This window comes from Anas acuta, chromosome 5 (assembly GCF_963932015.1).
Source record: "Anas acuta chromosome 5, bAnaAcu1.1, whole genome shotgun sequence".
Taxonomy (NCBI): Eukaryota; Metazoa; Chordata; class Aves; order Anseriformes; family Anatidae; genus Anas; species Anas acuta.
This window is the reverse complement of record NC_088983.1, coordinates 12,419,834-12,445,967: the sequence shown is the minus strand read 5'-3', so window position 1 is coordinate 12,445,967 and position 26,134 is coordinate 12,419,834. Positions and strand designations below refer to the sequence as shown.

Here is a 26,134-nt window from a genome sequence, read left to right as displayed (position 1 = left end):
TCCTGTCCAAGTTGTAGACTTCAGATGGAATGATGAGAAACAGAAAACACTTGGAGCAGGAAGTGCAAAAGCTACAGGTTACACTAAATGAAATGCAAAAACTACAGGTTAAACTATGGCTTCTCAGTTTCAAGGGTGAAACTGCCACAGGCTACAGAAGACCAGCTTTTCCTTATATCTTAGAAAAATGCCTGTGAAATATGTATGCGAAAGTACAATTTTGGAAGACCCATAAAGACCTGAAGGGTTGTGTCAAGTACATGTGTAATAGAGGAAGATCTTACGTGACAAGATCTCAAGTTTCTTTTCAGTGTGCAGAGCCTTTCCTAGTGAATTTAATGTTGTTGATTAATGGTTTATTTCCTTGCTTTCCTTTCACAGGCTGATGAGAAGCAGTCCTTCCACTCCCTGACGCCATAGGCTGAGAACTGCTGTTCCATGGTTTATACAGACTCCTTTGGAAAGCAATCTAAAACAGTAGCTTTACTCAATAACTCTTGCTGCACTGATACTACCCAGAGCAATCCCATATTCTATTGTCCAAAGCATGTTTTAATGAAGGAAAAAAAACCATAAAGTACATAAAGTATCTCCACTGGTGTCTTTTATTAAGTAATGCAAAATACAGTATTAATTATGACACTGCATGCATTTTAGACAATATAAATGCAAGCCTACAGAAAATGTGACAAAGAAACCCTCAATTACTTTTGAGGTAGTATACAAGGAAAAATAGGAAAGCAGAAACACAGTGGATTAAAAGAACAAAATATTGGTATCACTTTGTGCATACATTAGTCACTCATAAATACATTTGTATGAAATAACTTAAGATACAATTCCATTCTTTTTAAAAAATATACTTCTTCAAATTCACCATTCTTGTTAGTTTTGTTTTCATATGAGATTTTATGGTATTTTATCAGGTGGATTTATTTTTTTTTTGTCACTGCCGTCATGATTGTACCCTTTTCCTCCAAGAGTTTAGGCACAGATGGCCTCATGCACAAAAATAAATAAGAAACCTGCTTGAAGGGAAAAGAATCCTGTTCAAATAGCTTAGGATAGTATAATAAATACCATTTTGTTTATAAAAATATTTCAGGTTTATAAAAGAGGGGAGGGGATGATCTCCCATGTGGAAAGGATGTTAAGTGAAAAGTGCTGTATAACATTTTTGGAGAGATTTTTGTTTTAAACATATAGTACCATTATGAATATATATTTTATAATAATCCTGTTTCTGAGAACCTTATGTTCACTAGAAGTATCAAACGCTGTTTGCTTCCTTTTGTGTGTTGTCTTATTGCAGTTCTGGAAGATGCCTAGTTCAGAAGGGTTCCATATAGTTGTGCTTTTGTAAGGCTGTCCTTCCGACTCAAGCCAGTACTTCCAGTCCGTTGAAACTGCTGCTGTTTGCTGTGAATACCCGAATGGCTTCCTTGCTCCATGGAAGACTGGTGGATTTCTGAGGCCTCCATTGAACTCTGATTGAGGGACTCTGCCGAGCTGTTGGGGCTCACGTCCACGTATTCTCTTTTCAACACTGGGCTATTTTCAATGTTTTTGCTACTGCATAACTGGACGGTGATCCTTTCATTTTTTTGGTCTCTTGATTCTTTTGTTTTGTAAGTGGGCAACTTGTCCTGCTTACAGCTAGTGCTGATGTCAATGTTCAGGCCACTGTCTGTTCTCAGGAAGCAAGAATCCACAAGTCTGCTTTGGCAGATATCATCTCCCTCTGAGCAGCTATCTGCTTTGTAGGTGGCATAGATGGGGCTTGCTCGACTGTCTCCCTTTTTAATTGGGCTGCTGTAGTACTGCTCTGAAAAACTGCAGGGCGATAGCCTGTCAGTGTTCCTGTAAGAGTATGCACCAATGTCCTCCACGCTCAATTGCCTCCATCGCCCAGGCAAGTCTTCTTCTGAAAGGTGGGTGCTCATTTTCTGATTCGCTAAAGCCTGCTGTGGTGTCATGGCTGAGAAATGAAAGGGTTCGTTTGCATAAGGAGGCAGAGTCCTAGTGAAAGTGGGCGAGTTCTCATTGTCGTCAGCAAGCTCCATGTGCTGCGCAGGTTTGGACTTGGCAAACCTCGGGCTTCCCTGATGCTCATAACCTGCAGGTGACTTTCTTTCAAAGAGTTCGTCTCGGTTGCTCATGTAGATCGCTTGCTGAGAGGCTGTCATTGTGTTGGCTTGGGCGTTCTCCTTCTCCTCGGATGTGACGCTGAAGCTGGAATAAGAGCTGGAGGTCGGCAAAGAGGTAATGTACTCTGGGAAGGCTTCGTGAGAGAAGCTGGAATGGAAACCATCTTCTTCGACAGTACTGTCCGTGGAGTTTTGGGACCGCAGGAACCCCACATCTTTCACTTGCGTGTCCACACTCTGCCTCCTCTCCCTCCTCCTCTCCTCAGGGCAGTAAAGGGCAGTGTCACTGCAGTAGATGTCTGACTTGTACTGGGGCCTTTGCCCGAGTTTTCCAGCAGAGTCCTGAAATTCCCTTGTAGAGGGGCTTGACAAGTGTGAAGACAAGCTGTTTGGGTCTGGTTTTTCCAGTACTTTGGCAATGACGCAGGTGGGTATGGTGTCCGCGTAAGATGTGTGGCACAAGGGGACAGAAAGGCTGCACCCATGTTTTTCCAGATGGATGCTGACTCTTTCCTGAAAGTCAGATGGCAACTGCAATACAAAGAGATGGGAGAGGGAGGGGATAGGGGAAAAAGGTGCATATCAGTTCTGGTGTCTGCTTGGGCTTATGCAACACTGATAGAGGAGTGCAGTTTATGACATTACATAGCTCACCATATATGGCTCTTTGACTAATGTGATGGCCACAATCTCTGTGCATTTCTGAAAACAAATGTAATCAAATTAATTTTATTTATTTACTTAACATTTGGAAGTCTTCATTTGCTTCCTCTCATGGAAAACACTGAAACTGAAAGGATTGCTTCCTAATTAATTCAAGTTGGATAGAAATGAACTAAGGAATGTGGTAAACAATGACCTTCAGAAGGCAGGTGGGGAATTATAGCCTACAGCAACACTTTCCAGACTGCATGTGTGTGATTTGAAGTTGGTGTGTGGAGTTCTCTGCTGGGGTGAGGAAAGAAGAGGGAGAGGTCAGATATATTCTGTTCTTTTGCCTTTCTTTGAGCTTCTCTTGCATCCAGCCTAGAGCCAAATTGTCTCCTGTCCTTCACTGCTGTGTTTTATAAATGACGTTATTTGAAGAGGCAGGATAGTTGGTTTCACTGACACAGCAGTGGTACTGGTTGCTGTGAGAGGAGTGTTTCTGTGCTGGGAGGAAGCAAATGAAACCAGGTACCTTACCCCAGAACTTGGACCCTGCTTATCAGGTTGAGCATCCTTATCAGCCTCTCAACATACCCTCCTCTTCCAGCAGCTGCAAACTTTTCTAGTTTCTTACTGCACCAACAGAAACAAGAGCTAAAACCCAAAGATGCATTTTGATTCCTGTGGTGGACCACTCAAAATTAACCCATAAATCTATTATGCATCAAAAATCATATAGTTTCTGGGGAAATATGGGATTGGCTCCGTGGGCAGTGATTCCACCTGCCATCCTCTCATGTGCACCAGAAGAGGTTGAAAGACTGCATTCTATGGTGCAGCTCAAAAGCCCAGTAGGTAAATCTTACATAGGTATAACTAAGCATGATACTAACCATATTTTTTTCTGCTTTGCTTATTTCAAATATTTACTGATGATCCCGTAGGAATACAAGTGACTGCTGCATGAGATCTCTCCCTTGGTATTTCTTGCTGGAAATCAAGGAACTCATGTTTGGGCTAAGTTTGTAACTGGATTTGTGACTTTGTGACAAGGTTAGCTCCCTTGATATCCATGTTTTGTGCCACTTAAGAATATAGCCCCTGAATTCTTGGCTGCACTGTACTAGGTTCTATTATTATTATTATTAACTAGAAATCAAGTTGCTCTTTACCAAATAGTGGTTACTCTTCTATCCCCAATTAGCACACTCCCATATTAACTTTGTTTCTCTAGAAGAGACAACCCTTTGAATATTTAGGTGGTCCCCCTCAGCCTTTCTCTTTAGGCAAGAAGAACTCAAAGTGTCTATTGTCTCTAATGATCTAATATTATATAGTGTGTGAAGTCTCTTTTTAACTTAACTGGGAAGACATTAAAGTTGGTTTAATCCCCAAAATTCAGTGTATTCAGTATGGCATGCTGTTAAATGGCACTCTTGTTAGTCTGGAGTAGGATGAGAGCTTTTTCAACCAATAGAATTTCTATGTTATTTTAGAATAACCATTACGTTGATAATTATCTCATATATCTTCCACTGGAAATAAAGAGTATGATATTGCCAATCTGCTAGCAGACAGCAATATTAGTCAGAATAAGTATGGATGGAACAAAGATTGAATAAGTGGTTTGTAAAATAGGGCTGCTGTAAATTGCCACAAAAGTGACAAAATGAAATACGGTTCATTTAATATGAAATTGCTGTATGGGTCAACTATCATTTAGTATCCTGCAACATCACTCTTTGGTCCATTTTGTATACATTTTTTAGATTATGAAATGCATTAAGAAAAAGTTTTTTTGTTTTGTTATTATACTGGAAACTGAAATTACTAAAATGAGATTGCTATCACATTACTATGTTTTACTGTAGTTTGGTTTCTGGATAATATACAATACTTCAACAAGCAATAATTGTGCTTGTAAGGAATTTAGTGACTGTGACAATGCATTCACACACTTTTTACATTAATAAAAACTTGGAGTTAGGAGTGAAGTCTTCCCATTTATCTAAGTGTATTACAGTCTGTGAAATTATGGGAGGTCTCATTTGTGATGGTTTTCTGCAGGTGAACAACTAAGTAACTTTAAGGTCCTAATTCTTACTAATAGGCAGGGTCCTTTTGGTATGAATAATGTGATGATGACTCCTGGATATGAGTTGCTAAGGAAAGTCAGTTACTAGGAAAAAATAACAGGATGATGGTTAATCTGGAAGTTTTATCTCAGTTCCAGGAAATCATTGCCCATTTGATTGAAGAGTATTGATCTATCTTTGTCAGTTTTGTTTAGTGCTCTTAGCTTAGAGGTGGTTTATACATTTCACATGCAATTTTGACATAATTCTGTCACAGAATCGCACAAGAGAGGCCATTTGGAGGGACACTAACCTGATGGAACTGATAAAAGGAAAGCTTTTCTTTGCGACCTTCAACAAGTAAATATACATGAGAAAGGAGCTGTTGATTTGAGTAGGGTCCTACTTCACTAAAGACAGCCTTGTTCATGGAGATAACATTTGCTTCCCTTTAAGAAGTTTGTTTCTCACGCCTAGCTTCCTTGGAAGTGAAGATTATTAATTAAAGCTTACACCTTGGAAATCAATCATCCAGTGCTCTGGTTGCTTTACAAAAAGATATTTGTTCTGTCAGTCTATTTTAAAATTCAGGTTTATAAATTAGCTGGACTGGAAAATAGCTTCAGGAGGAAAGCTGGTTATATCAGAATCTCTGATGCCTACAGGTTGTAATTTCCCCCTTCTCCCTCTCCTCCCCAACACCAACATTTTGCAGTCCAGAGTTCTCACCACTTTGGTTTTAATAAAACCTTTACGTTTCAACACGGTCAGCAGAGACCCCATTCTATTGTACAGCAGAGCTGTGGGAAAAAAGAGTACCATGAAGTTACATTACCAGCTGTGATTTGGTCAGCACCCTCCCCTGCTACACAGAATAGCAGCACCCTTCCACTTGCTTGAAGAATGAAAAAAAAAAAAATCAAAACCTTAAGGGCAAAAACATTCTGGAATTGATACATGTAAAATAACCTATTTTCTATAAAACATTTATTTATCTATTTAAATATTCATCAGGTTTAGTCACATTACCTCAGAAAGTTTATGTGCCCTGTCATAATTCTTGCTGCACTGGAGCAATTGAGCAGCTAAATTGCAGTCCTTCCTATACAGCTCCTAAAAAAAATAAAGAAAAAGAAAAGGACTGTTTTAGAATTTGATGGGGAACTTTGGAGCATACTTTAACTTTTAAAATCATTAAGATTCTGTGTTTCTTGTGTGGTGCAGAGAAGTTTGTCCCTTTGCTCTGTGAGGGTTGATAAAATTACCAGAAATTTAAAACTGTAGCTATAGAACAGTAATCTGCATTTCAGAAGATGCATACTTACCATTAGGAACTTGACTATACTGTTAACGTGCATGGAGCTATGAAGGCTAAAATAAGCATGATATTTTAAGCAAAAAGGAAAATTTAAGAATTGTCAAATTTTACTGAGTGTTATCGAGATCAGCACTGAGATAGTACTTTATAAAATGATGAAAAAATCTTATGAGACGGTGGGAGAAATTCACTGCAGAAATATAAATTGTATATATTTTTAAATGTCCTTTGTCTCCCTATAAAATTTTCTTGGTGGTTCTTGGCTCTTTTCTTATCTTCCAGAACGTAAATTCTGGAGACAAATACATTAAATCTCTCTGCAAACATTTGATGCTAAAGAACAGCATATTTTCCTTGGGTAAGAAAATATCATGAGAATTTTACAAAGGGAAAAAGAGAATTTAGCAGGCCATTTAAACTATTTTTGTATTGAATGGGTCTCACAGCCTATCTAATGTGAAGATGCAGTACAAGGATTTGCCCTTAACTCATTTTTCACCTTAATTTAATTGAATATACATGACTGTTACTGTCTCCTTCAGCCAGTTTCTGGAGGTAAGTTATATGTTGCTTCTGATCAACGTGCCATTAAAAATTAAAACTAAGTTGGCTTCACAAGTTGACTTTATAGGTGGGAATAGTTGAGACAGACAAAACATAAATGACAGTGGATGCTAAGCCATACTAACCTGTAAAAATTAGAAAATATTTATAAGAAAAAAAGTGTTAAATATGGATTTTTTTTTTCCTGGTGCTAATATTATTTCATCGCATGCGCATTTTTGCTGTTTTACTTGTTCCTTTATGGATATATTTTCTTTGAAAAGGGCAGGCAGAAACTCTCTCTGTTTAGAAATATAATTTTAAATGTGTTCTGCAATAACAGGCTCAACAAGATGTTCCTGGGAGTCTGTGAGGCATGTGGGTAAATGTATTTTTCTCATGAACATTAGTTTATTTATGTCTTCATATTCGAGGACCCTTAGAAACTTTTTCCATGCATGTGTATCTGTCTGTGTGAACATTAAACATGCTACTTCCTGCTTTAAATGTACTGGGGAGATAGATTTCACTTATGTAGGTTTAAATTTTATGTTAGAACACATTATCTTTATTCCTTAAAATAGATGCAGTAAGAATCCAGGAATTCAATTTAGAAGCAAAATCTGTTGCACATGCATGTGATTCTGACACATTACATGCACATTAAATGCATAATACATTGCTGTAGAATGAATAGCATAGACATGTACCCCAGGTCCCTTATGGGACACAAAAATGAAATCACTCCAAAATCCAATCCTTTCTTTAAAAGCTTTCAGGCTCTGTTTCTGTGAAGTGGTTGTCATGGAGAATACAAAAAGCATTTCTGGCACTTTATTTTTAGCTACTTTAAAAATTACTACCAAAAAAATTACATGTGATTGGGATGTGCCACATGTACCTTGTTCTCAACATGTTAGGGCACACTGTGTGGCTGGACAGACTTTGTGTCTTAAATATTTATCTGGATGGTAACTAGCCACATCTGTGGCAAGCAAAAGAATAATCAGATCCTAAGTCCAAAGTGTTTTCCATTCTCTAAAATATAGTTTTGCATCAAAAGCATCATTTTATGTGTTCACCAATGGAATAGGGGGAAATAAAGTTGGAGGAAGAAATACTGGCAGGATAAAAACATGTTTTCCCCAGGTGGGAATCTTCAGTTTAACACCCTCTCTTATTAGACATAGTATTAATTGATTGTTTCATAGTTCTTTATTTTAAAATTTGGAATTTATCCTTTACTTTTATTAGTGACACCACATAACGAAGGGCAGAATTTTGTCTGTGAATTGACATCAATTGTGAAGCAATAGTACTTGTATTTGAGGCTTCTGTACTGTAGTGTAATATTCAGCATGGTTCACAATAATTCTGATGTCTTGGAAGAGAGTACTCTATTCCAGGTCAGTCTAATCTGCCTTTAAAAAGCTATCAATATTGAAAAAAATTCTTCAGATGTGGGCTCAAACCTGACTTCATGAAGTAGATATAACGCATGAATTCTTATTATAAAAGCTTTACCATTTCTTTCACTTCCATTTTAAATATGAAATAACTCTACTGATTTCAGATGAAATTAATCTGGATTTATAGGTGTGCTTCTAAAACTCGAAATTAGCCCATTGAATTTACCAAGTTCATTTAGTTACAGATAGAGGAATTATGAAGTATCTATTGTTTCAACAGTTTCTGTAGAGATCAAAGATCATACTGTGGACTCTGTTTGCATTGGAAAATGGTTAATCACATAGGCACAATTCACATCAACAGACATGTTAATTGCATCAGACCTGTTAATTGCATGACCCCTGCTTTGATTTCGTGTGAAATATGGGAAGATGGCAATGTGTTAAAGAACAAGCATTAACAGAAACACATCTTCTGTAGGTGATTTTTTTAACTAAGTGTCTAAGGAATGGCACAACAACTAAATGTCTGCAACTTTCCTTTCTTTGCTATCTATATTAGATTTGTCCCCGGAGGGATTTCATGAGCTCGGTTGCCAGTTGCAGACCACATGCTCCGGCACCGTTTAATGAGATGCAGGGTGACAATCACAAAATATATACCCTGTTTCATTTCACAGAGATAGGTAAAGTGTTAAATGTGAACCATAGCTGGGGAAAACCTGTCTCCCTCTGTGATAATCTGAGTGACCAGGTTTGGTCAATCTTATTCACTACTAGCAGAGCTCTCTCATGCTGGGCAACACATGTCAGTGAGCAAATACTGAAAGATTAGAGGAACTGTGGGAAATGTCAGGTTCTACATCATGCCTAAAAGCCTTATGATGAATCCTCACTTGAGACATGTTCATGCCATACCTTGGAGCATGCGCTTCTACTTGTCTGCTGTACTAGACCAATGGCAAATTCATTGTGGAAACACTTCCATTTCATAGAATATATTTTTAATCAGGTTTTGGTTAGACATAAGGAAAAAAAGAATCAATGAAAAGATTCACTCCAGCCCCTTAACTTTAAAAGAGTCAAAATTACAAAATGATGAGAACATCAAGCATGAACTTTAACTGTAGGTAATGTTACATTTAATGTAAACAATGAGAAATTATTCTATAATTACACAGGAAGTGCATTGCCTAATTTACTTCTGAGTATAACCTCAAGATGTCTCCATAATTAAATACTTACATTGTCTTCTGACAACTTATCTATTGTCACCTTGGCCTCTATTAAGTGATTATTGAGTGCAATTATTTCATGGCTCAAAGCTCGTTTTTCCTCTTCGTAATGTTGACCCTATGAAGAAAATGGAGTAGTCAGTATTTTTTCTGTCAGAATATTTCAGTAAAATGCCCAAAGCGTGATGTCATTCTCAAACCTAGGGAAAAGCACAACAGATCAATATCTTTTTATTTGTTTATTTATTTACTATTTTCTCTCAGCAGATAAGGTGATGTGCTTTGAAAACATGGAGGTCAAATTAGACTCACACTAGGTACTTTCACAACAGGCTCTAGCTAGCCTGTGAAAAAGGATTCGGTTCAGCTTCAGCTGTTCCTTGTTTGATGCAAGCCAGAGTTTCTAACCTAGAAGTGACTTGTGCTGCTCTTGGCTTTTGCCACAAGAATGTTTCAGTTATGCCGTTAGCTCCCATTCTCATTAGGATGGAAGAACAATGTTTAAAAAAGAAAGTGGCTGTGCCTGAGCCAATTTCTTTTTAGCTGTTGACTGTTCTGGCTGCTTTAAAAGTCCTGAATGTGGTTGTTCATTTCTCAAGATGAATGTTTGCCTGACTGCGGGGTTAGCACAGGCACTAGCAGAATGTGACCCACTGCGGAATTATATGAAAATAATCTGATTCAAGCTTCTTTCTGCCCACCGATTTAATCTTGTTACCATAACACTGTAACTCTTCATTATAAATGCAAAGAATTCAGCAGGAAAAGTAAAGTGCCACTGGCCCTTCCCCCTTGTGTCCCAGTTTCATATTGCATTGTTTGTTGCACCACCTCATATAAAAAAAAAAAAAAAAAGTAACGACCGTTTATAACCCTGCCTCTAGCTTTACATTACCAAAAAAAAGAATGTTAGGTTCTATGCATATCTTAGATCAAGGTACTTTCCCTGTGCTCTGTGCTGTATGAGACCATGATAAAAAGGGGGCTTGCCAATTATCTGGAATGATATTTTAGAAAGCAGCTTCTCAATAACAGAAAGTAGGGTAAACTTCAATGTTCAAAGTTTTTCGTGAAACTGCTCCAGTGACAAATTCACAATCTCACTTTCCATTCTAAAATTGTTAGAGTAATTTGTGAAGGATTTTCTCCATCAGGCTGATCATGTTAGGTACTGAAATTTCCCAAATGCCATATTGCCGGGGTCACACAAAAATCTTCCATTAACACATGCTCAGCATTGTCAGCTAATTGACAGCCATGGGAGCATTGTGTCTTGAAATCTGAATGAATATCAAGGTTAATTATCCAGCTGCAAAGCACCAGACTATATTATATAAAAAAGGGTGATTAAATTGGAAGTGGCAACTCATCCTAAATCACTGTTTAAAGAAAAACACTTTCTAAAATGGTCTAAGAGAACCCATATCTTGCTTTAAACAGTGCAAATATGATTGGGGGGGTCACCGGCCTAGACTGTTTTAATATCAGCTTTTATAGGGACTGGTTGCTCCCTGCTGTTACAAGCCTGGAGCCTGGTGTAGGCTCAAACCTCTCCTGTTTTCTTCCCCTTTGATCAGTTCGCCAGTGCTCTTGCTCGCTGCCTGGGGATTCTGTCATGGAAAGCCAAAGTGTAGCTTGGAGAGCTTGCAGGAGCAGCAACCTCACTGGTTTGAACAAGACACATGATCTTAGGGGCTATGTTTTTTAATTAGGCAGATCGACATGGTTTTATATGAGGCCCTTAACTCTCATTGATTTTAATGGGAACTAAACAGCTAGGCACTTGGTAAACCTCCTGGACATCTGTGCACCTCTAGAAATCTGTCTCCTTTGAGACCGTGACTGAAGATTACATTTTCAAAGGTATTTAGCTGTGTAATGAGGTAGACAAGTGCTATATTGGCATCTCCAACTACCTAAATACCTGGGGACAACGTATCCCCTCAGTTTTCTAAATTGTTTCATGCTTTTGAAGGATCCAGGTCCCCTGAGTACAGACTTAATCTTCCATATAACTTTGTATTGAAGATTTTATCAATCCTTGCATGACAAGTTGTCGTCAATGCCAGGGCAGCTGATTTGTAGGACCCCTTTTTGCTCTAAGTCTGATTTCAATGCGTGTTGCTCTTGCCTAACCAAATTGAACTTGGCTTAATATATTTTGCAGTTCAGGCAAGATTGTCCAATCTAGGATTTATAGGCTTCAGCACAGACAGGAACTCATAAAAAGGCAACAGATTTGGGCTTTGGAAACAGTATTTTCCATTGCATTAAGTAATGCTGAATTGACTGAATTATGGTTTCCTTTTATTCTAGTTACTGAAGGTTTTTGGCTGACATTTTCCAGACTTTGTATCTGACCAAGCAAGACTTAAAAATATATTTTGGATTTGTTGAACTGTAGAATTCATCTCAGTCCAAATTTATATTACATAGGCCAGGAGCTAGACACCAAAGTTACAGCCATCTCATTCATGCTGTGGAGGATTGGGAATGAGAAAGAAAGGCTAGTCTCAAGCTTTCTTCACCAGTTTCTGTTAGCATCTTTCTCTTAAAATCAGTGTTGTTGACATGAGCAAGGAGCAGTTTGCCCCACTGTGGCAAAATGAGGTGGACAGCACCCTGAAAGGCTTTTCTGTATTGATCACATATTCTGTGTCCCCATTTTTGAAAGTTCAGGGCTTCAGCCAGATATGACTGTGGTGCAGTTTTGGCAACAACAGAGCAGAGGCTTAACTCTAAGACCAGCTTGAGGAAAACAGTGCAGCTGGAAGATGTGGCATGGTAGTGTTGGATAACTGCATTAAAAGGATTGCTAGGTACTGGCAAGTGCAACTTTGAGCTCTCCAGTTGCAGTCGGATGATCATTTTTCCAGCAGTGAGTATAAATGATGGAGGGGGCTGGAAGGAGGAGAGCCATCATAATATCAATGCCATGATTACAAGTTACAAATAGAGATGCTTATTTTACTTATAAGCACCTTCTGTAGACCCCTCTGTGCCTGGCATCTCCTAGATGCTTTCTTCTCCTGCTCATCCACAGTGCTGGTGGCCTCTCCTCTCTCTCCTTTTGGCACAGCTTTCTGCTCTGCAGGTGCTAAAAACCTACCTCCTAAAACTCAGTAACAGATCAAGTTAATGGGGTTATTGATATGCCAACAGCTTGCAGCTGGGCTGAGGGCTCCTGAAGCTTGATCCAAAATGCTGTGCATCTTTGTTCAGGAATTTTTGTTGAGTCAGCTCAATGCGTCTTGCCCTGGCCTCCTCCCCTGGCGCAGAGCCAACCTAAAAGAGTACAGTGCATGGTGTCTGACTAATTTGTCAGAACTGCAATCATGTGCCCATGTCTGAGTCAGACCAAATTAGTACTGCTGGATGACTCCAGCGGTGCACAGTGCTGATACTAATGTTGGGGGATGCTCATGGTCATTGCTCCTAGCCCAAATTTAGCATGGGCCTCACTGCCTCCTACTCAGATCCCTGATGATGAAGGAATTGGGTACCTACTCTTTCCAAGGGGATCTGGAACCTTCTCTATCTTTTAATATTTATCTATGACAGTTGCAATATCTCTCATATCTTCACAGATCCACAAAAATGTAAGGTGTGACTTTCAAAGCTCCCTGGTATTGTCTGGTCCCTGTGTCTGTTATTATGAGTGGGGTAAAAAGAGTTTTGATAGGTTGATATAGCATGAAATACTTAACAGATAAGAGCATTTTGGTATGTGACAAAATCTGGATGAAAGGATCTGCTCAAAGCTTTTCTTATGTATTAGGGCATCAACGAAGACGCCTACTCTAGTCCTGCAGCACAGACGGATAAAATGTAATAAAGTTGGTTGTCTCTCTGGTAATGTTTTACTTTCCCTTCAGTACTTTCCTGTGTTACAGCAGCTGGAGGGTGTCCTACTGTAAAGTGGTGTCAGCTTCCTGGTCAGGGCTAGGCTGCATACTTTGCTGTCCTGCGGGAGCTGTGAGATGTGTACAGACCTTTAGAAATCAGTCTCAGTTTTTCAAATGAGCAGTGCTGCTCTGTGGAAATGTCAGCCTTCTCAAACATGGCAAAGTAAATCTGTTCTTGATGTTCCTGTAAGGAACATTTCAACGGATAGCATTTCAATGCTGTCATGAGAATAACGTCATGGTAGCAATAACCATCAGGACAGACCAGCATCATTCCTTTGGAAATGCCTCTTAATAAATGACACCTGAATGACAGAAAGAAAGAGGGACAGAGACTTGATCTGTTACAAATACCACCAAAGTGGCACTGTTATCCCATCCCAAGTGCCTGGATAGAGGTTTACCCCAATACAGGCAGAACCCTGTTCTCTCTCTCTTTTTTTTTTTTTCTTCATTGCTGTGATTTTCCAGGAGAAAGGCAGCACTTGCGCAGGAGAAATTCCCCACCCTCAATGCTGTTATTTCACTGTTTTTCTCAGAGAGCTCCAGTTGTGATCTTTTCACTATAAATATTAATAGGTGCTGTAAGGTATCTGCTAAGCAGCTACAATGTATTTCCTGTTATTCTGCTGATCTTAGTTGGTGGACAAGTGTTTTGGGGATGTATTTTCAAAACAAGGTCTCTATATTTTATTGCCATATTTTATATTCCGTTTGAAATCATCCCATGAAGAACAAAACAGAGAAGTTGAGAAGCGTAGACACAAACTGGTAGGAGTGGCTGACACTCCAGAGGGTTGTGCTACCATCCAGCGAGACCTGGACGGGATGAAGAAATGAACTCTAACCACATGAAGTCCAACCAGGGGAAGTGCAAAGTTCTGCACCAGGGCAGGAACAAGGCCAGGTAACCATGCTGGGGGCCACCCAGCTGGAAGGCAGCTCTGCAGAAAAGGATTCAGGAGTCCTGCTGGGTACCAAGATGAACATGATTCAGTAACGTGTCCTTGCCACAAAAAAAGACTAACATTATCCTGGGTTGTGAGCTGTTCAAGAGAGGTGATCCTTCCCCTCTGCTCAGCACTGGTGAGGCCACACCTGGAGTACTGTGTCTAGTTCTGACCCCCACCAGCACAAGAAAGATGTGGAGCTACCAGAAGGAGTCCAGCAAAGGGCCACAAAAAATGATTAAGGACCTGAAGCATCTCTCCTATGAGAAAAGTCTGAGAGAGCTGTGACTGCTCAGCCTAGATGTGAGAAGTCTTGGGGGGAATTCATCTATGTGTATGAAGGGACCCAGGCTCATTTCAGTGACAGGACAAGAGGCAATGGGCACAAACTGAAACACGAGAGATACCTTCTGAAGATTGGGAAGCTCTTCTGTACTCTGCAGGTGACAGAGTACTGACACAGGTTGCCCAGAGAGGCTGTGCAGTCTCCTTCCTTGGAGATCTCCAAAAGCCACCTGGATGTGGTCCTGGGCAGCCTGCACTGGGTGGCCCTTGAGCAGGGGCTGGACCAAGTGGCCTCCAGAGGTCCCTGCCAACCTCAACCACTTTGTGATTTTGGTAAGCAATTATGGCTACCACACCTCACGTGACTGCTGTGATAACCACCATAGAGCATTTGCGGTTTTTATAGTACTTGGTATTTTAATATCCTATTAGAAGCAAATACTGACATCTGCCATAGAAGAAAATGCTTCTGTTGTAATGCAGAGGAGATTTAATACATAATTAATACATCCTTAGGTCCTAATAAAATAGTGAATAAGTATGTATTGAATATAATACAAAGTCACTTTCTCTCTGCTATTCTGTCAAGACTTCAAAGAGACCTCAGGTTAGACTTGGTGCATGTGAATGCATGTCTGTCAGTAGAGCAGCATCTAATTATTATTAATAATTACACTAATAACAAGGGATGAAAGTGTGAGAGCTATAAGAAAGAAAGGGCACCTAGATGCTCAGTACATTCTCAGTGATTGTTCAATGACAGTATCTCAATGATGAGTGAGGATGAATTTACTTTATAGCATCTGTCAGTGTACCTCTTATATCATAGTGAGTTATAAAAGCAGTCATCCCTTGGACAACTGGAGGCTGGGAGAGTACACAATAGTCTCTCCCACCAGGTGTGGAAACTTTTCACTGTTGCAGAAGATAAAAGCGTAGCTTAGTTAAAGCTCATATGAACTCTTCTTTCCATCCAGGTGTGTCACAGTTCCTTCTGAGCAAGGCACAGTTTGAAATAGTGTTTGAACCAAGGGACCTCTTAGCTTGCTGGCAGTCTTAAATAGAAACCAGGGTGGTGGTAGGGATGACTAGTCCAGGGGCATATCTGACAAAGTAAACAAAACAAGCATGAGAAAATTGTGGTGGAAATAAAACTTTTTTTTTTTCTTTTTTTCTTTTTTTCTTTTTTTCTTTCTTCTTTTCCTGTTATAACTCCTTAAGTTAGCAGCTGTTCTATTTGCAATGCTTCCCCATAGACCATATGCATGACATATGTTTTTTCAATTGACTCATAAAAAAGCAAAATATGGTTTAGATTTGCAGATATGACTGGATATTTTCTGCAGCAATTCATAATATTAAGCATTACTGCACGTTAGTTTCTGCTCTGCAGATCCTGTTATGACAGATTACATGTTTGTGTACGTGCATGTTTATTGATGCTTTGGAGCTACATGAGTTTGTGTGTCAGTTCAGAGCCCAGCTATAGATATCCCCTACTCACATGCACTTGCACCTAGGGGCAGAAACTGTAATGAAAACTGTGAGCTGACAAGATGAGAACAAGAAAAAAGAACAGTAAAATAGTTTTCAAAATGATCAAATTGTGCCAGCTGAAGCCAGTTCATGACTTGAACCTCGGGGTGTAAGTATTTTGGTACTGACCATTGCTTGATAACACCATTCAATGCCTCTTGCATTTTTTTAACTACTTTGCGTAATAATCTTATTTTGGTTTAGTGGCAAAATAAGTATATAAAGGAGCTATTTTCTTACAGAGTTACTGAATCCACGAGACTGTTTAAGAATGTGCATGCTTATGAGCAACTAGAGAAAAAGAGCCAAATGTTTTGCTAATTTATTAGGTAATTCTTTGTCGAGTTACAAACAAAACTGCAGGAATGTGTAGGGTCTTATGCAGAGTTGGTGGCAGCACCCTGAGTGCGTTTCAGGATGTGCCACTGCTTCATCTTTGCTTCCCACTGCAATAATCCCCAGAACACTCATCCTTGTCTCAACACCTCTTCATAATGCTAATAAAGCCTGGCTTTCAGGAAAGCTGTTACAGTATGGTAAGGAGTAATGACTAATTCATTATATTTATTCTATGGTATGTTAGATATTTATTGAAAGTGATTTTCTGTTTCAAAGCACAGGCAAGGCTGCATTCTTCAGAGACAAATTTATGACATTAAGGGTTTTAAAATTCTCACTTTCCTGGGAAAGACAGAAAAAATACATTGTTGATGTATCTCTTGCCTGAGGCCTTACCTGTTGCAAAAATGCATGTCATGTTGGAGTTCTTCCACTCAAAGATAGTGGCAAGAGCATTCCAGCATGACAGGCCCTTCTTATGACGAACACATAAGAAAAGGGAAATGACAGCTTAAGTTGGCTCAGAAAGGGTCTAGATTGTGTGCTGCTGCCATAGCTTAGGTTATTTTGATTTTGTAATTTTATGTAGGAGATAATCAACATAATTAAAAAGGATTATATAATCATAGTGAAATGAAAGGGAATGGAAGATTCAGCTGAGCTACTGGTAAGGAACAAAACAATTTGCAAAGAGAAAAAGAATTGGTATGTGAATGGGTAGAAAAGGATAAGTACCATAACTTCAGATCACACCAGGTAGGCTCACCAGGCTTGGAGCTTGAAGCTGTCACTCTAATGACTGTTTAGTGCTCAAAGTTTCTAGCCACACAGGTTCATCTGTGGAAATGGAGAAATTACTGGAGACAGGATATTGCTTAGACTCTACTTAAATGGACTGGGAAGAGAAAGATGTGTTAATGTCTCTGAATAAAAAGTAAAATGGCCCGGGAAAGAAAATGTGGAATTCTGGAATTTGGAATCATATTTATTCATATTATTTGCAGATAATTTTAATATGTAAATACATTCTAATTGGAGTTAACTATCTAAGCAAGGGCAATTTCCCAACCTAGCAACAAAACTAAGGCTAGACTATTTACAGTACTTTGCTCTTTAATACTTTGTTCTGCTCTAGGAATTTTTAAATTTACATTTCCTGCCACCTTTTGACATCTTTTCTTAATAATTAGGTAGGTAAAATAAAAATGAATGTAATTGCTGTCTTAAAATAACTGTTTAGCTAAATGCTCTCTCTTGGGAGTTAACATAATTCCCTCTCAGAAAAGCTTGCTCTGACTGATCACACTCCTGTGGCAAGGCTGAATAGGCTCTGTAGGTTTATACTTGAGCTTGAGTGCTCAAATCTGTTCTTGTAGTGCAGATCCAGAATTGCATCCAAGTCCTGCTCCGTGGTGCCTGGCCAGCTCAGGGCCAGCTGCAACAGCCTGCTTGCAGGCTGCCCTGCTCTCCCTGCAGTGCTTGCATGAGAGGAAATCATGGTAATCAGTGTACTGGTCTTATTGCTGTTATTTTTATCATTTAGGTTTCTGTCTCTTGAATACCCCAGTTCATGTTTAAGGCTGTCCCTTTTTTTGAAATGGATCCTTATAAACATGTCAACGTACAATATGTATATGTCCTATATAATCTTCTCTTTTAATCTTTTAAAATTATTTAACCTACATTGAAACATCAGCTGAGATATTGATTGGAAAGATTTGGTAAACTGGGTGAAAAATTGCAAATACAGTACAGAGAATGGTCATAATGTACTTGAGTCTCTTCTGTGTGACTTAGCCTCTAATGTTTTATCAAAAAAAATCTCTGCTATTTACTATGTAAAATCTCCTGTTGGGTAAAGATACTTATTTCCCCCCTCCCTCCAATAGACCGCAGCTCCTTGATAACATTGTGAAGAAATCCCCATAATGTGTTTTCAAGGCAAAGGAGGGGAAGTTTATTAAAGTAAAATGCTTTGTTCAAATATCCAACACCTCAGACCTTGCTAAAGAGGTCTTTTTGGCAGCATCCCAATTGGAACTGCCATAACCAAGTATAATTATACTGGGCAGGGACTCTATCTGGGAGTGTAGTGGTAGGACAAGTAGTAATGACTTTAAATTAAAGAGGGTAGACTTAGATTAGATATAAGGAAGAAACTCTTTACTAAGAGGGTGGTGAGGCACTGGGACAGGTTGCACAGAGAAGTTCTGCCTGCCCCATCCCTGCAAGTGTTTAAGGCCAGGCTGGATGGGGCTTTGGGCAATCTGGGCTGGTGGGAAGTGTCCCTGCCCATGGCAGGGGGGTTGGAACTGGATGGTCTTTAAGGTCCCTTCCAACCCAAATCATTCTGTGATTCTATTAAATAAATAATGTGAAAAACAGTCTAAAAGATAAAAGAGTCATAGTATAATTTGCCTGAGCAAGAAAAGAGACTTTTGCTTCCAGTCCATCTAATATGTTACTCAAATCTCCTCTGCCTCCTAACAAAGCTTTCTGCACAAACCACCACATTCTGCAAAACCACCACTGTTTTGGTGGTGGTTGATGTAGTGCTTTCTGACATGCTTTTAGCTGCAGAATTGCTGAGAATCCCTGGCTGGAGTGACGGGCAGGCACGTGCAAGAGCACATGACAGAAGTTTGCTGCTTGGTGTGATGACATGAGGCTTTGCTAGCTATAGTCACATCTGATCCTTGTAGTGGGGCCACTGTTTTTGCTGCCTTGTGTTTCAGGAATAAACTCTATTTTTATAAGGGAAGACTGCAGAATGGGTCACTCAGAGTACTTATAAAGGTTTACTATAAAGGAAGTGCAACATTTCCTTTCCATCTGACTGCTGGAACAAAACCCAAAGAAAATTAAATAAGAATACATCTTTATGAAAGGATCTGCTCCTCCAAGCAGACAGGAAACCCACTGCTGTATGCTCTTTACATTGCTGTTCAGGGTGGTCACTTGAACTGTTGTCTCCAGAGTTTGTATAGATAAGAGAGACTCTACTTTTTGGTCAAAAGAGATGTCACACCACTTTTCCGTGTCGTAACTGGATTGCCACATGGATCGCCTATCTTACTTGAGTTGACTATGCTGTCCTCTGCTATTTCAGAGCTATGCCGTGCCCCATCCAACTGTGCTGGCACAACTTTGTTGCCATACTACAAGCAAGAGTGGTGAAAAATTACCATTTAAAATGGAATACAAACCAAAAAAATCCCCACTTTGTATCAGAGGGAGGTCTTTTAAGCTGTCTTTGCCACCAAGGAATGAGTACATGGAGTCAATATATTCGGTACTTCTTGTGGCATTCAGAAATCTGGCCCACTGTCTGAATATTTTCCTTAGTCTCTCAAGATTAAATTTTCTTTTTACCCTAGAGCTTTGCAAAAATTTAAACACTGTGATTTTTTGATGTCATTTATCATAGCTATTCATATAGCTCCTAATAATATTGTCTCTAAGGTATTATTTTCACAGCAGCTTATAAATATTAATATCCTCTTCAGGGAGGCTAAGGCAGGCCTTCCCTTATTTATAAGTCTAGAATGCTATTGTCCAAGTACAAGCCAGTCACCTGCCTGCCTTCCTTTAATCAGCTCAGAGATTTTTTCAAAGCATGATTTCTTCATTGTGTAGTGATTGTTTTGAGAATTGTCAGAGAACAGCTCTCCAACCGTGCCTGTTTCTCTCCTCTGGCTGTTGGAGTTGCTGAGGGTGAAAATGGTTCAGACATGTACATGCTAAATAGACATCTAGCTTTTAGATACATAAAACTAGGTAAAATGAAGCTTTATTAGCTAGGTGCCATATGAATCCTATTTGATAGAGGTGAGAGCTTATCTCCCAAGATACAGGAGAGAGTCCTTATCTCCCAATAAATAAAGGTAACTCCTTTAGCTCATGGCAGGATCACTTCTCTGGGTCTGTAGCTGCCCTTGGGGGGCAGTGTGAGGGTAACATGCACCTCACGTGAATTTAGATGAGACAGGTTTACAGTAAGTTGATTTGAAATTACTTTTTGCCATATTGGTTTTGGTGAGAAAACCTCAAGAAATGGAGCATGTGCTAGTTCCCTGGAAAACAGCAGCTCTGTGCCTCTGCATTTGCAAACACATTGCTCTTCCCCAATTGAATCAGTCAAATCAGCTGAAATCAGTGTAGTCATCCTTCTTGTTTAGTCTGATTAAAAGCTATCTGATATTTGGTATTGCCTCCATGTGAAGACATTTATACAAGTCAGTCTCTTCTTGCCACACTAGTGAGCTTTTTTAGTCTGTTGCTGAACCAGCTTCTTTACTTCTCAATCTTACTTTTCAGTTGTCAGTCAGTTTGAGTGATTTTCAACACCCTTTTAATAAATTAAATAGCTGAACTTCATCCGCTGTCTTCAATCACTTCAATCACTTTTTTCATGGTTGTACAAATACTATGTTTTTTTTTTTTTTTTTTTTCTCTGTTACGGGATGCTTCCGGGAGTTCATGTTCAATTGTTCAATCAGTCTGACTTTCAGAGTTACTGACCTTTCCTGTCATTGCTTTCCAGAATACAGTGCCCTCCTTTTGACTCCCCTTCCCTGTTTTTTGGATATGGCCTGCAGAGAAATTTCATAGATTTTGTGCTTCTGATTGTCCATGGAAAACACGTTTTGACTGAATGGGCACAGCATATGAAAGGTACAGGTCATTCTGCATGATTTACTTATCACTAATTAACAATGTGCTTAATCCTTATCTCACTTTATCAGCTATAATTACATTTTTACTTTTAGGATACAGTTGAAAACATTGATTAATGCTGAGAATTCTTAAAAGACTTTATCATAATGGAAATACACCAGTGCTTCCTATTTTTTGAGGTGACTTTTAAAAATTTCGCAGCCCATCTACTGAAGGCTTTTGCTGTTGCATGATATAGTTTCTAGTGAGAATTCTCTAAGTGGTACTTGCCATGTCTTACCCAAGTTCAAATATATCTACTTGATTGACTTTGCTAAAAAGAGTGTGATTTATTTAACAATTTTTCATATAAAACATCTGGGCTTCCATTATTTATACCCTCATGATTTAATTTTCCTTTAATTTTCCAGTAGCTGAACCTCATATAAAATCACTTTGTGTTTTGTTTAACCTCTATTTACCTTGTTCTGTATTTGACCTCTTAGATATTGGTACAGACAAACATTTTTTTTTTCAACTACTCAGAATTATCCCAACATTCAAGACTCAATTAAAATAAACATCAGCTGAAGACATTAATATGTATTTTTAATTCAGCTTGGAATAAAAAGCTGATAATCTGCTCAGCTAGTTTTAGTGGAAGCTTGTGTAGGCTGCTATTTTTGAAAAATATATCCTTTTGTGAGCATTCCCTAAGATGTATTGCTTGACATTGTCCGTAGTTTCCATTGAATTTGGAAGTTGGATTGCAATCAGCTTAAAACAAAGAATGACACAAGAGTTCTGCCTCCTGCTGAGAGCAGCTGAGCGAAGAGGGGAAGATGCTTAGACACTCTTTGGCCCGTGTCGCAAGGCAAGGACTTGAAGTGGCGTGAAATGCCCCACTATGTCATGAGACATCTTCTGGCACAGGCAGCAAAAGCCCCAGGGAACCTGTGACAGTGGCCTTGCAAGGCTGCTGTAAGAAGCACCTGACAGTGATTGTATAGTCAACAGGGAGCTGAGTCATATTTGGACACCACAGGGCCACTGAGACAAAATGATATGGGGAGGGACGGAATGGACTCTGCTCAGGATTTTTGTCCCTGGGCTTCCAATTACCCTGAGGATTTAGTACATCTCTGAGCAGTATACACAGTGATTTTGAAAAATTCTTTTTCATCAGAGACAGAAACTTTGTAATGAGCATTCAGTCTCACCTTAACACACAATATCCTGTTTTTCTACTGTGCTGTTTGTTTGACATCTCTCTGAAAGTTAATTAGTGCTTATAACTGATTAATTTACTTTCAGAGACATTTCTCTAGGGGAAAAAAAAAAAAAAGGACACCCCCTCCCCCTCAATAAAAAAACAGACACCACCACCAAAGAAAACACATTAAAACAAATTGTTTTCAATGCATTCATTTGGTGATTTGTTCTCTTCTCTAAGGGATTGTCCTTCAGTCATGGATGCTGAAATCATTGGACAGCAATGTTCTTTCTGCCAAGGGAGTATGAAAAGCCCTCAGAGCCTGGTATGTAAACTGTCCTCTGACACTTAGAAAATGAGATTTAGATGCCTTAACCAAATCCTCTCTCACCGTGAAGAATAAGATCTTATTGGCTTATGTGAAAGGTAGAAACTGGGCAGGCTGTTAGTCCCCCGAACCAGTCAGAAAAAGAAAAATGAAAAGACTTGTGCTTAGGATCAGTGCTGCTTGATCTTAGAAAAGAACTTTAGGGGGACTTTTTTTTTTTTTTTTTTTTTTTTTTTTTTTTTAAATCCATAAAGTTTGGGAAAGGAGAATTCCCATACAAATTTGAAGGCTGGAGGCGAGGCCTTAAAAGCACTACTCCAGACAACTCCTTATTCTCCTCCAGTCTCTATCCTGCTCTTACCTGCTTTCATTCCCATTCCTTTCACCTTCCATCTCACATGTTGAACAAAAGTATTTCTATGCGAATAATTTTAAAGACTTTTTTCATCTAATTAGTCTGACTTCATCTTAAAGTCTTGGTTTGTGACTATTGGCTTTTGTTTTCCTTGCATTTTCACATTGTTCTACTTAAAGGATGAATATATCATCTACATGACCTGGTACATTGCATGTACTACTTGTCTTCAAAATTGACATCTAATTTACTTGTCCTTTTCAAAGACTTCCTGTTTTATTTTATTTGTTTTACTTTACTTTACGAATAGAGGTATAATTTGGCTTTCAGCTACCAAATTCTGTTTACTGAGATGTTAATGTGGAAGGACATTGAAGAGCTGTGTTGACTCTCATTAGTGATAATAAATTTGTGTCAAGTCGCTAGACAAAATTTCTGATTGTCAAAAGGGCTCTTTTATCTTAAATTTTTTAGCTGTAGCTTTTAATCTTAACAAATACCCTGTTCTGCTCTGTCACTCCAGAAAAAGAATACTGTCCCCATGTGTGAATATATTTGAGGCAAATAAGAGGCCAAACTCCAGGTAACCTGACAGATAGACAACAATGTTGGATGTCTCTGCTCTAGTCCCAAGGTTCAGCAGAAGTCATAAGAGTCATTCTTAAAATTGAGGAGGTCAAGTTCTGGATCAAAGCTTATTTATTTCCTCTTCTCTAACCTGCTATGGTAAGGAAAACTGTTGACATGCTCCAGAATCTAACTTCAGTAAATGGCTTAAAGCGATCAGCAGAAGTACAGCACGGTTCCCTCTCAATTTACCTGCTATAGCTGTAGGAAAAAAAAAATATCTTAATACAGGCATTTTGAAATATGTTAAAGTATAATTTAGTACAGGTAAGTAGGAAATAATGAACTCTTATTCTTGGCAGTGGAAGTCCTATCTAAACTTCCTAACAACCTGTGCTCCTTGTGGTGATAAAACTAGGCACTCTTGGGAGGTAGGTACAGAAACATTTCCTACTGCTCTGGCACGATTTCAAAGTCCATATTTTTCTAGCAGATTAAACATGGGAGGTTGATTCTAAGCAATGTCTTAATTGCCATTTGATAGCTAGGAAAAATGTAACTTAAGAGCTGGCATGAGGTGTCACATCAGATTTTAGGTCCTCTAGATCTGTCTTGTGTGAAAAGCTAGGCATTCATGAATAATGTGGCCAACCCAGTCAAAGCAACATGTTTTTTTTTATAGGTTTTCCATGCCAGCAAAAAGACCAATGTGGTTCACTCATCTGATCCATCTATCTCATGCTGTAAACATTTCAATTAGTAATTCCCATGTTTGAAGAATCATTATTTTTATTGGTAACTGAAGATCCTTCAGAAAGCTGGCTAACCTTTCATGGGATGCTTGTTGGCTAGCTGAAGAAGGCTGAGTCTGTGCTTGCCCCCTGTGTGCCCTGGAGCAGAAAGAACCATGCCAGAGGTGTCTCATTGCTCCACATAGCTGAAGGTCACTAACAGAGCAGCCTGTTTGCTCCTTGGTTTTGGCATTTTGTGTAAGCTTTTAACTGGTGGGCTGCTCTGAATGGCTACATGAGTCTGTCTGGTCTTCCTTGGGAAAGCCTTGACAGCAGTCAGCTCTCTTCAGCCTCAGTGAGAAGAAGCCCAGAGTCAGGGAATTGACATGAGAAGTGTGAGGAATGCGGAAGAAAGAGAAAAATGGAAGTCAAATGGTGAGATGTTTAAACTGTACAACATGTTAATTGTCACTATTTTTCACTGTCAAGTGACCATAGACCTGTTAGAAGTTTAGAATTGAAAGCCTTAATGTATTCTTTATAGGAACAAAAGCTCCTGAATTATGCAACAACTTAAAATGTTCCTACCACAGGTGACTCAGCTTCTCTATGCATTATTTAAAGAGTCGTATGATATCAGTCTGCTGCTATGTAGCTGCAATTTATACTGCACTTTTTCACTGGATTTTTTTTTTTTTTTTTTTACAAATCCCTACTTCTAACTGCAATCATGGAAAACAGTCCTACTAATGGACTTCTGCAGTGTACATTCATTTTCATTTAAGTTTGTGGCGGTCTCCAGCAGTATTTTAAATATATAAGAGAACTGATTGTGACTTTTCTAATTCTGGAGGATGAAAACAGGAATCTTATTTGCATTTCTAATCTGAGAAAAGACATTTCAAGAGCATCTAATCTCTGTGCTAGGAGATTGTCTGGAAGATATGAAGCAGCATCAGAACAGGAGGTTAAGACATTCAAGTGTTCTGTGAGCAGGAAGGAGGAGGTGGAAGCAGCTCATTGCAAGTATTTAATCTAACTGTCAAGATAGAGACCTACACCCTGACCCAGGTTGGGGGTTTAATTTTAATATGATGCAGATGAAGAAAAAAGTTTGAGTTATGAATTCTCTTCAGGCTTCAATCAGAAAACCACTGAACAGAAACCACACATCTTATATCACTTCAACATCTCCTCCACCTCTGAAAGATGCATATTACTTTGGTTACTATTTTTGTAGTGTTACTTAAATATAGTGTCTGGAATATTAAATAATATGAAGGGATTCCATCTCAGGTGATTTTCCATTATTCATGTGTTACTAAAAGAGTTTCCTCAAATTATCACTATAAAAACTCAATTCTGTGTTTCAAAATACAGTGGACAAAACTGAGTTTTCAAACAGAATTGGATTTCCAGGTTTAAATCTGAAAAGCATTACTCATGCTCATGACAGGAATGAGATGCACAACATTTCTTTTAAAAGAGGATTTAAATCCAATAATCTCCTTGGGAAATATTATAGTTGCAAAGAGATGATGAGAGAACCATTTTATGATCATACTTATTGTGTGAGGATAAACAGGAATTTCCAAAATGAAGAGCCAAGTGGTGGTGGTAGAAGGAGGGATGTGGGGAGGAAGAGATGGAGGTGGCAGTAAAATCTCTCCAGCCTGAACCATTTTGTAATACTGACATTAATTTCCCTTCTCTCTCAAATCTCATTTTTAAAGTGACTTTTCAATTCTCTTGATAATGGGGAAGAAAAAATTATGGTTATTTCTATAGTGATTGAAAAGGCTGCCACCTCCTGACTACTGGGAAAAACTGATCTTAGGAGTCAGAACAGAAAATTTGTTAATTTTTCATCTGCTTAACTACATGCAGCAGTACT

The 26,134-nt window shown here is 38.9% G+C and overlaps 1 protein-coding gene across 3 annotated transcripts in view; it reads right to left on the bottom strand.

Annotated features, from left to right (window-relative positions):
* Positions 1 to 586: 586 nt before the first annotated feature.
* BEGAIN (brain enriched guanylate kinase associated) overlaps positions 587 to 26,134 on the bottom strand; it is a 162,776-nt gene continuing 137,228 nt past the window's right edge. For 2 of the 3 annotated variants that reach the window (XM_068682760.1, XM_068682759.1), the window contains 4 exons: positions 9,386 to 9,493; positions 5,900 to 5,983; positions 2,802 to 2,849; positions 587 to 2,678 (listed from right to left, as the gene is read on the bottom strand). In XM_068682760.1, coding sequence (XP_068538861.1) covers positions 1,326 to 2,678; positions 2,802 to 2,849; positions 5,900 to 5,983; positions 9,386 to 9,493 — 1,593 coding nt within the window. In that variant the 3' untranslated portion in view covers positions 587 to 1,325. The remainder of the gene's footprint in view (positions 2,679 to 2,801; positions 2,850 to 5,899; positions 5,984 to 9,385; positions 9,494 to 26,134) is intronic. The other variant, XM_068682761.1, reaches the window with a different exon arrangement.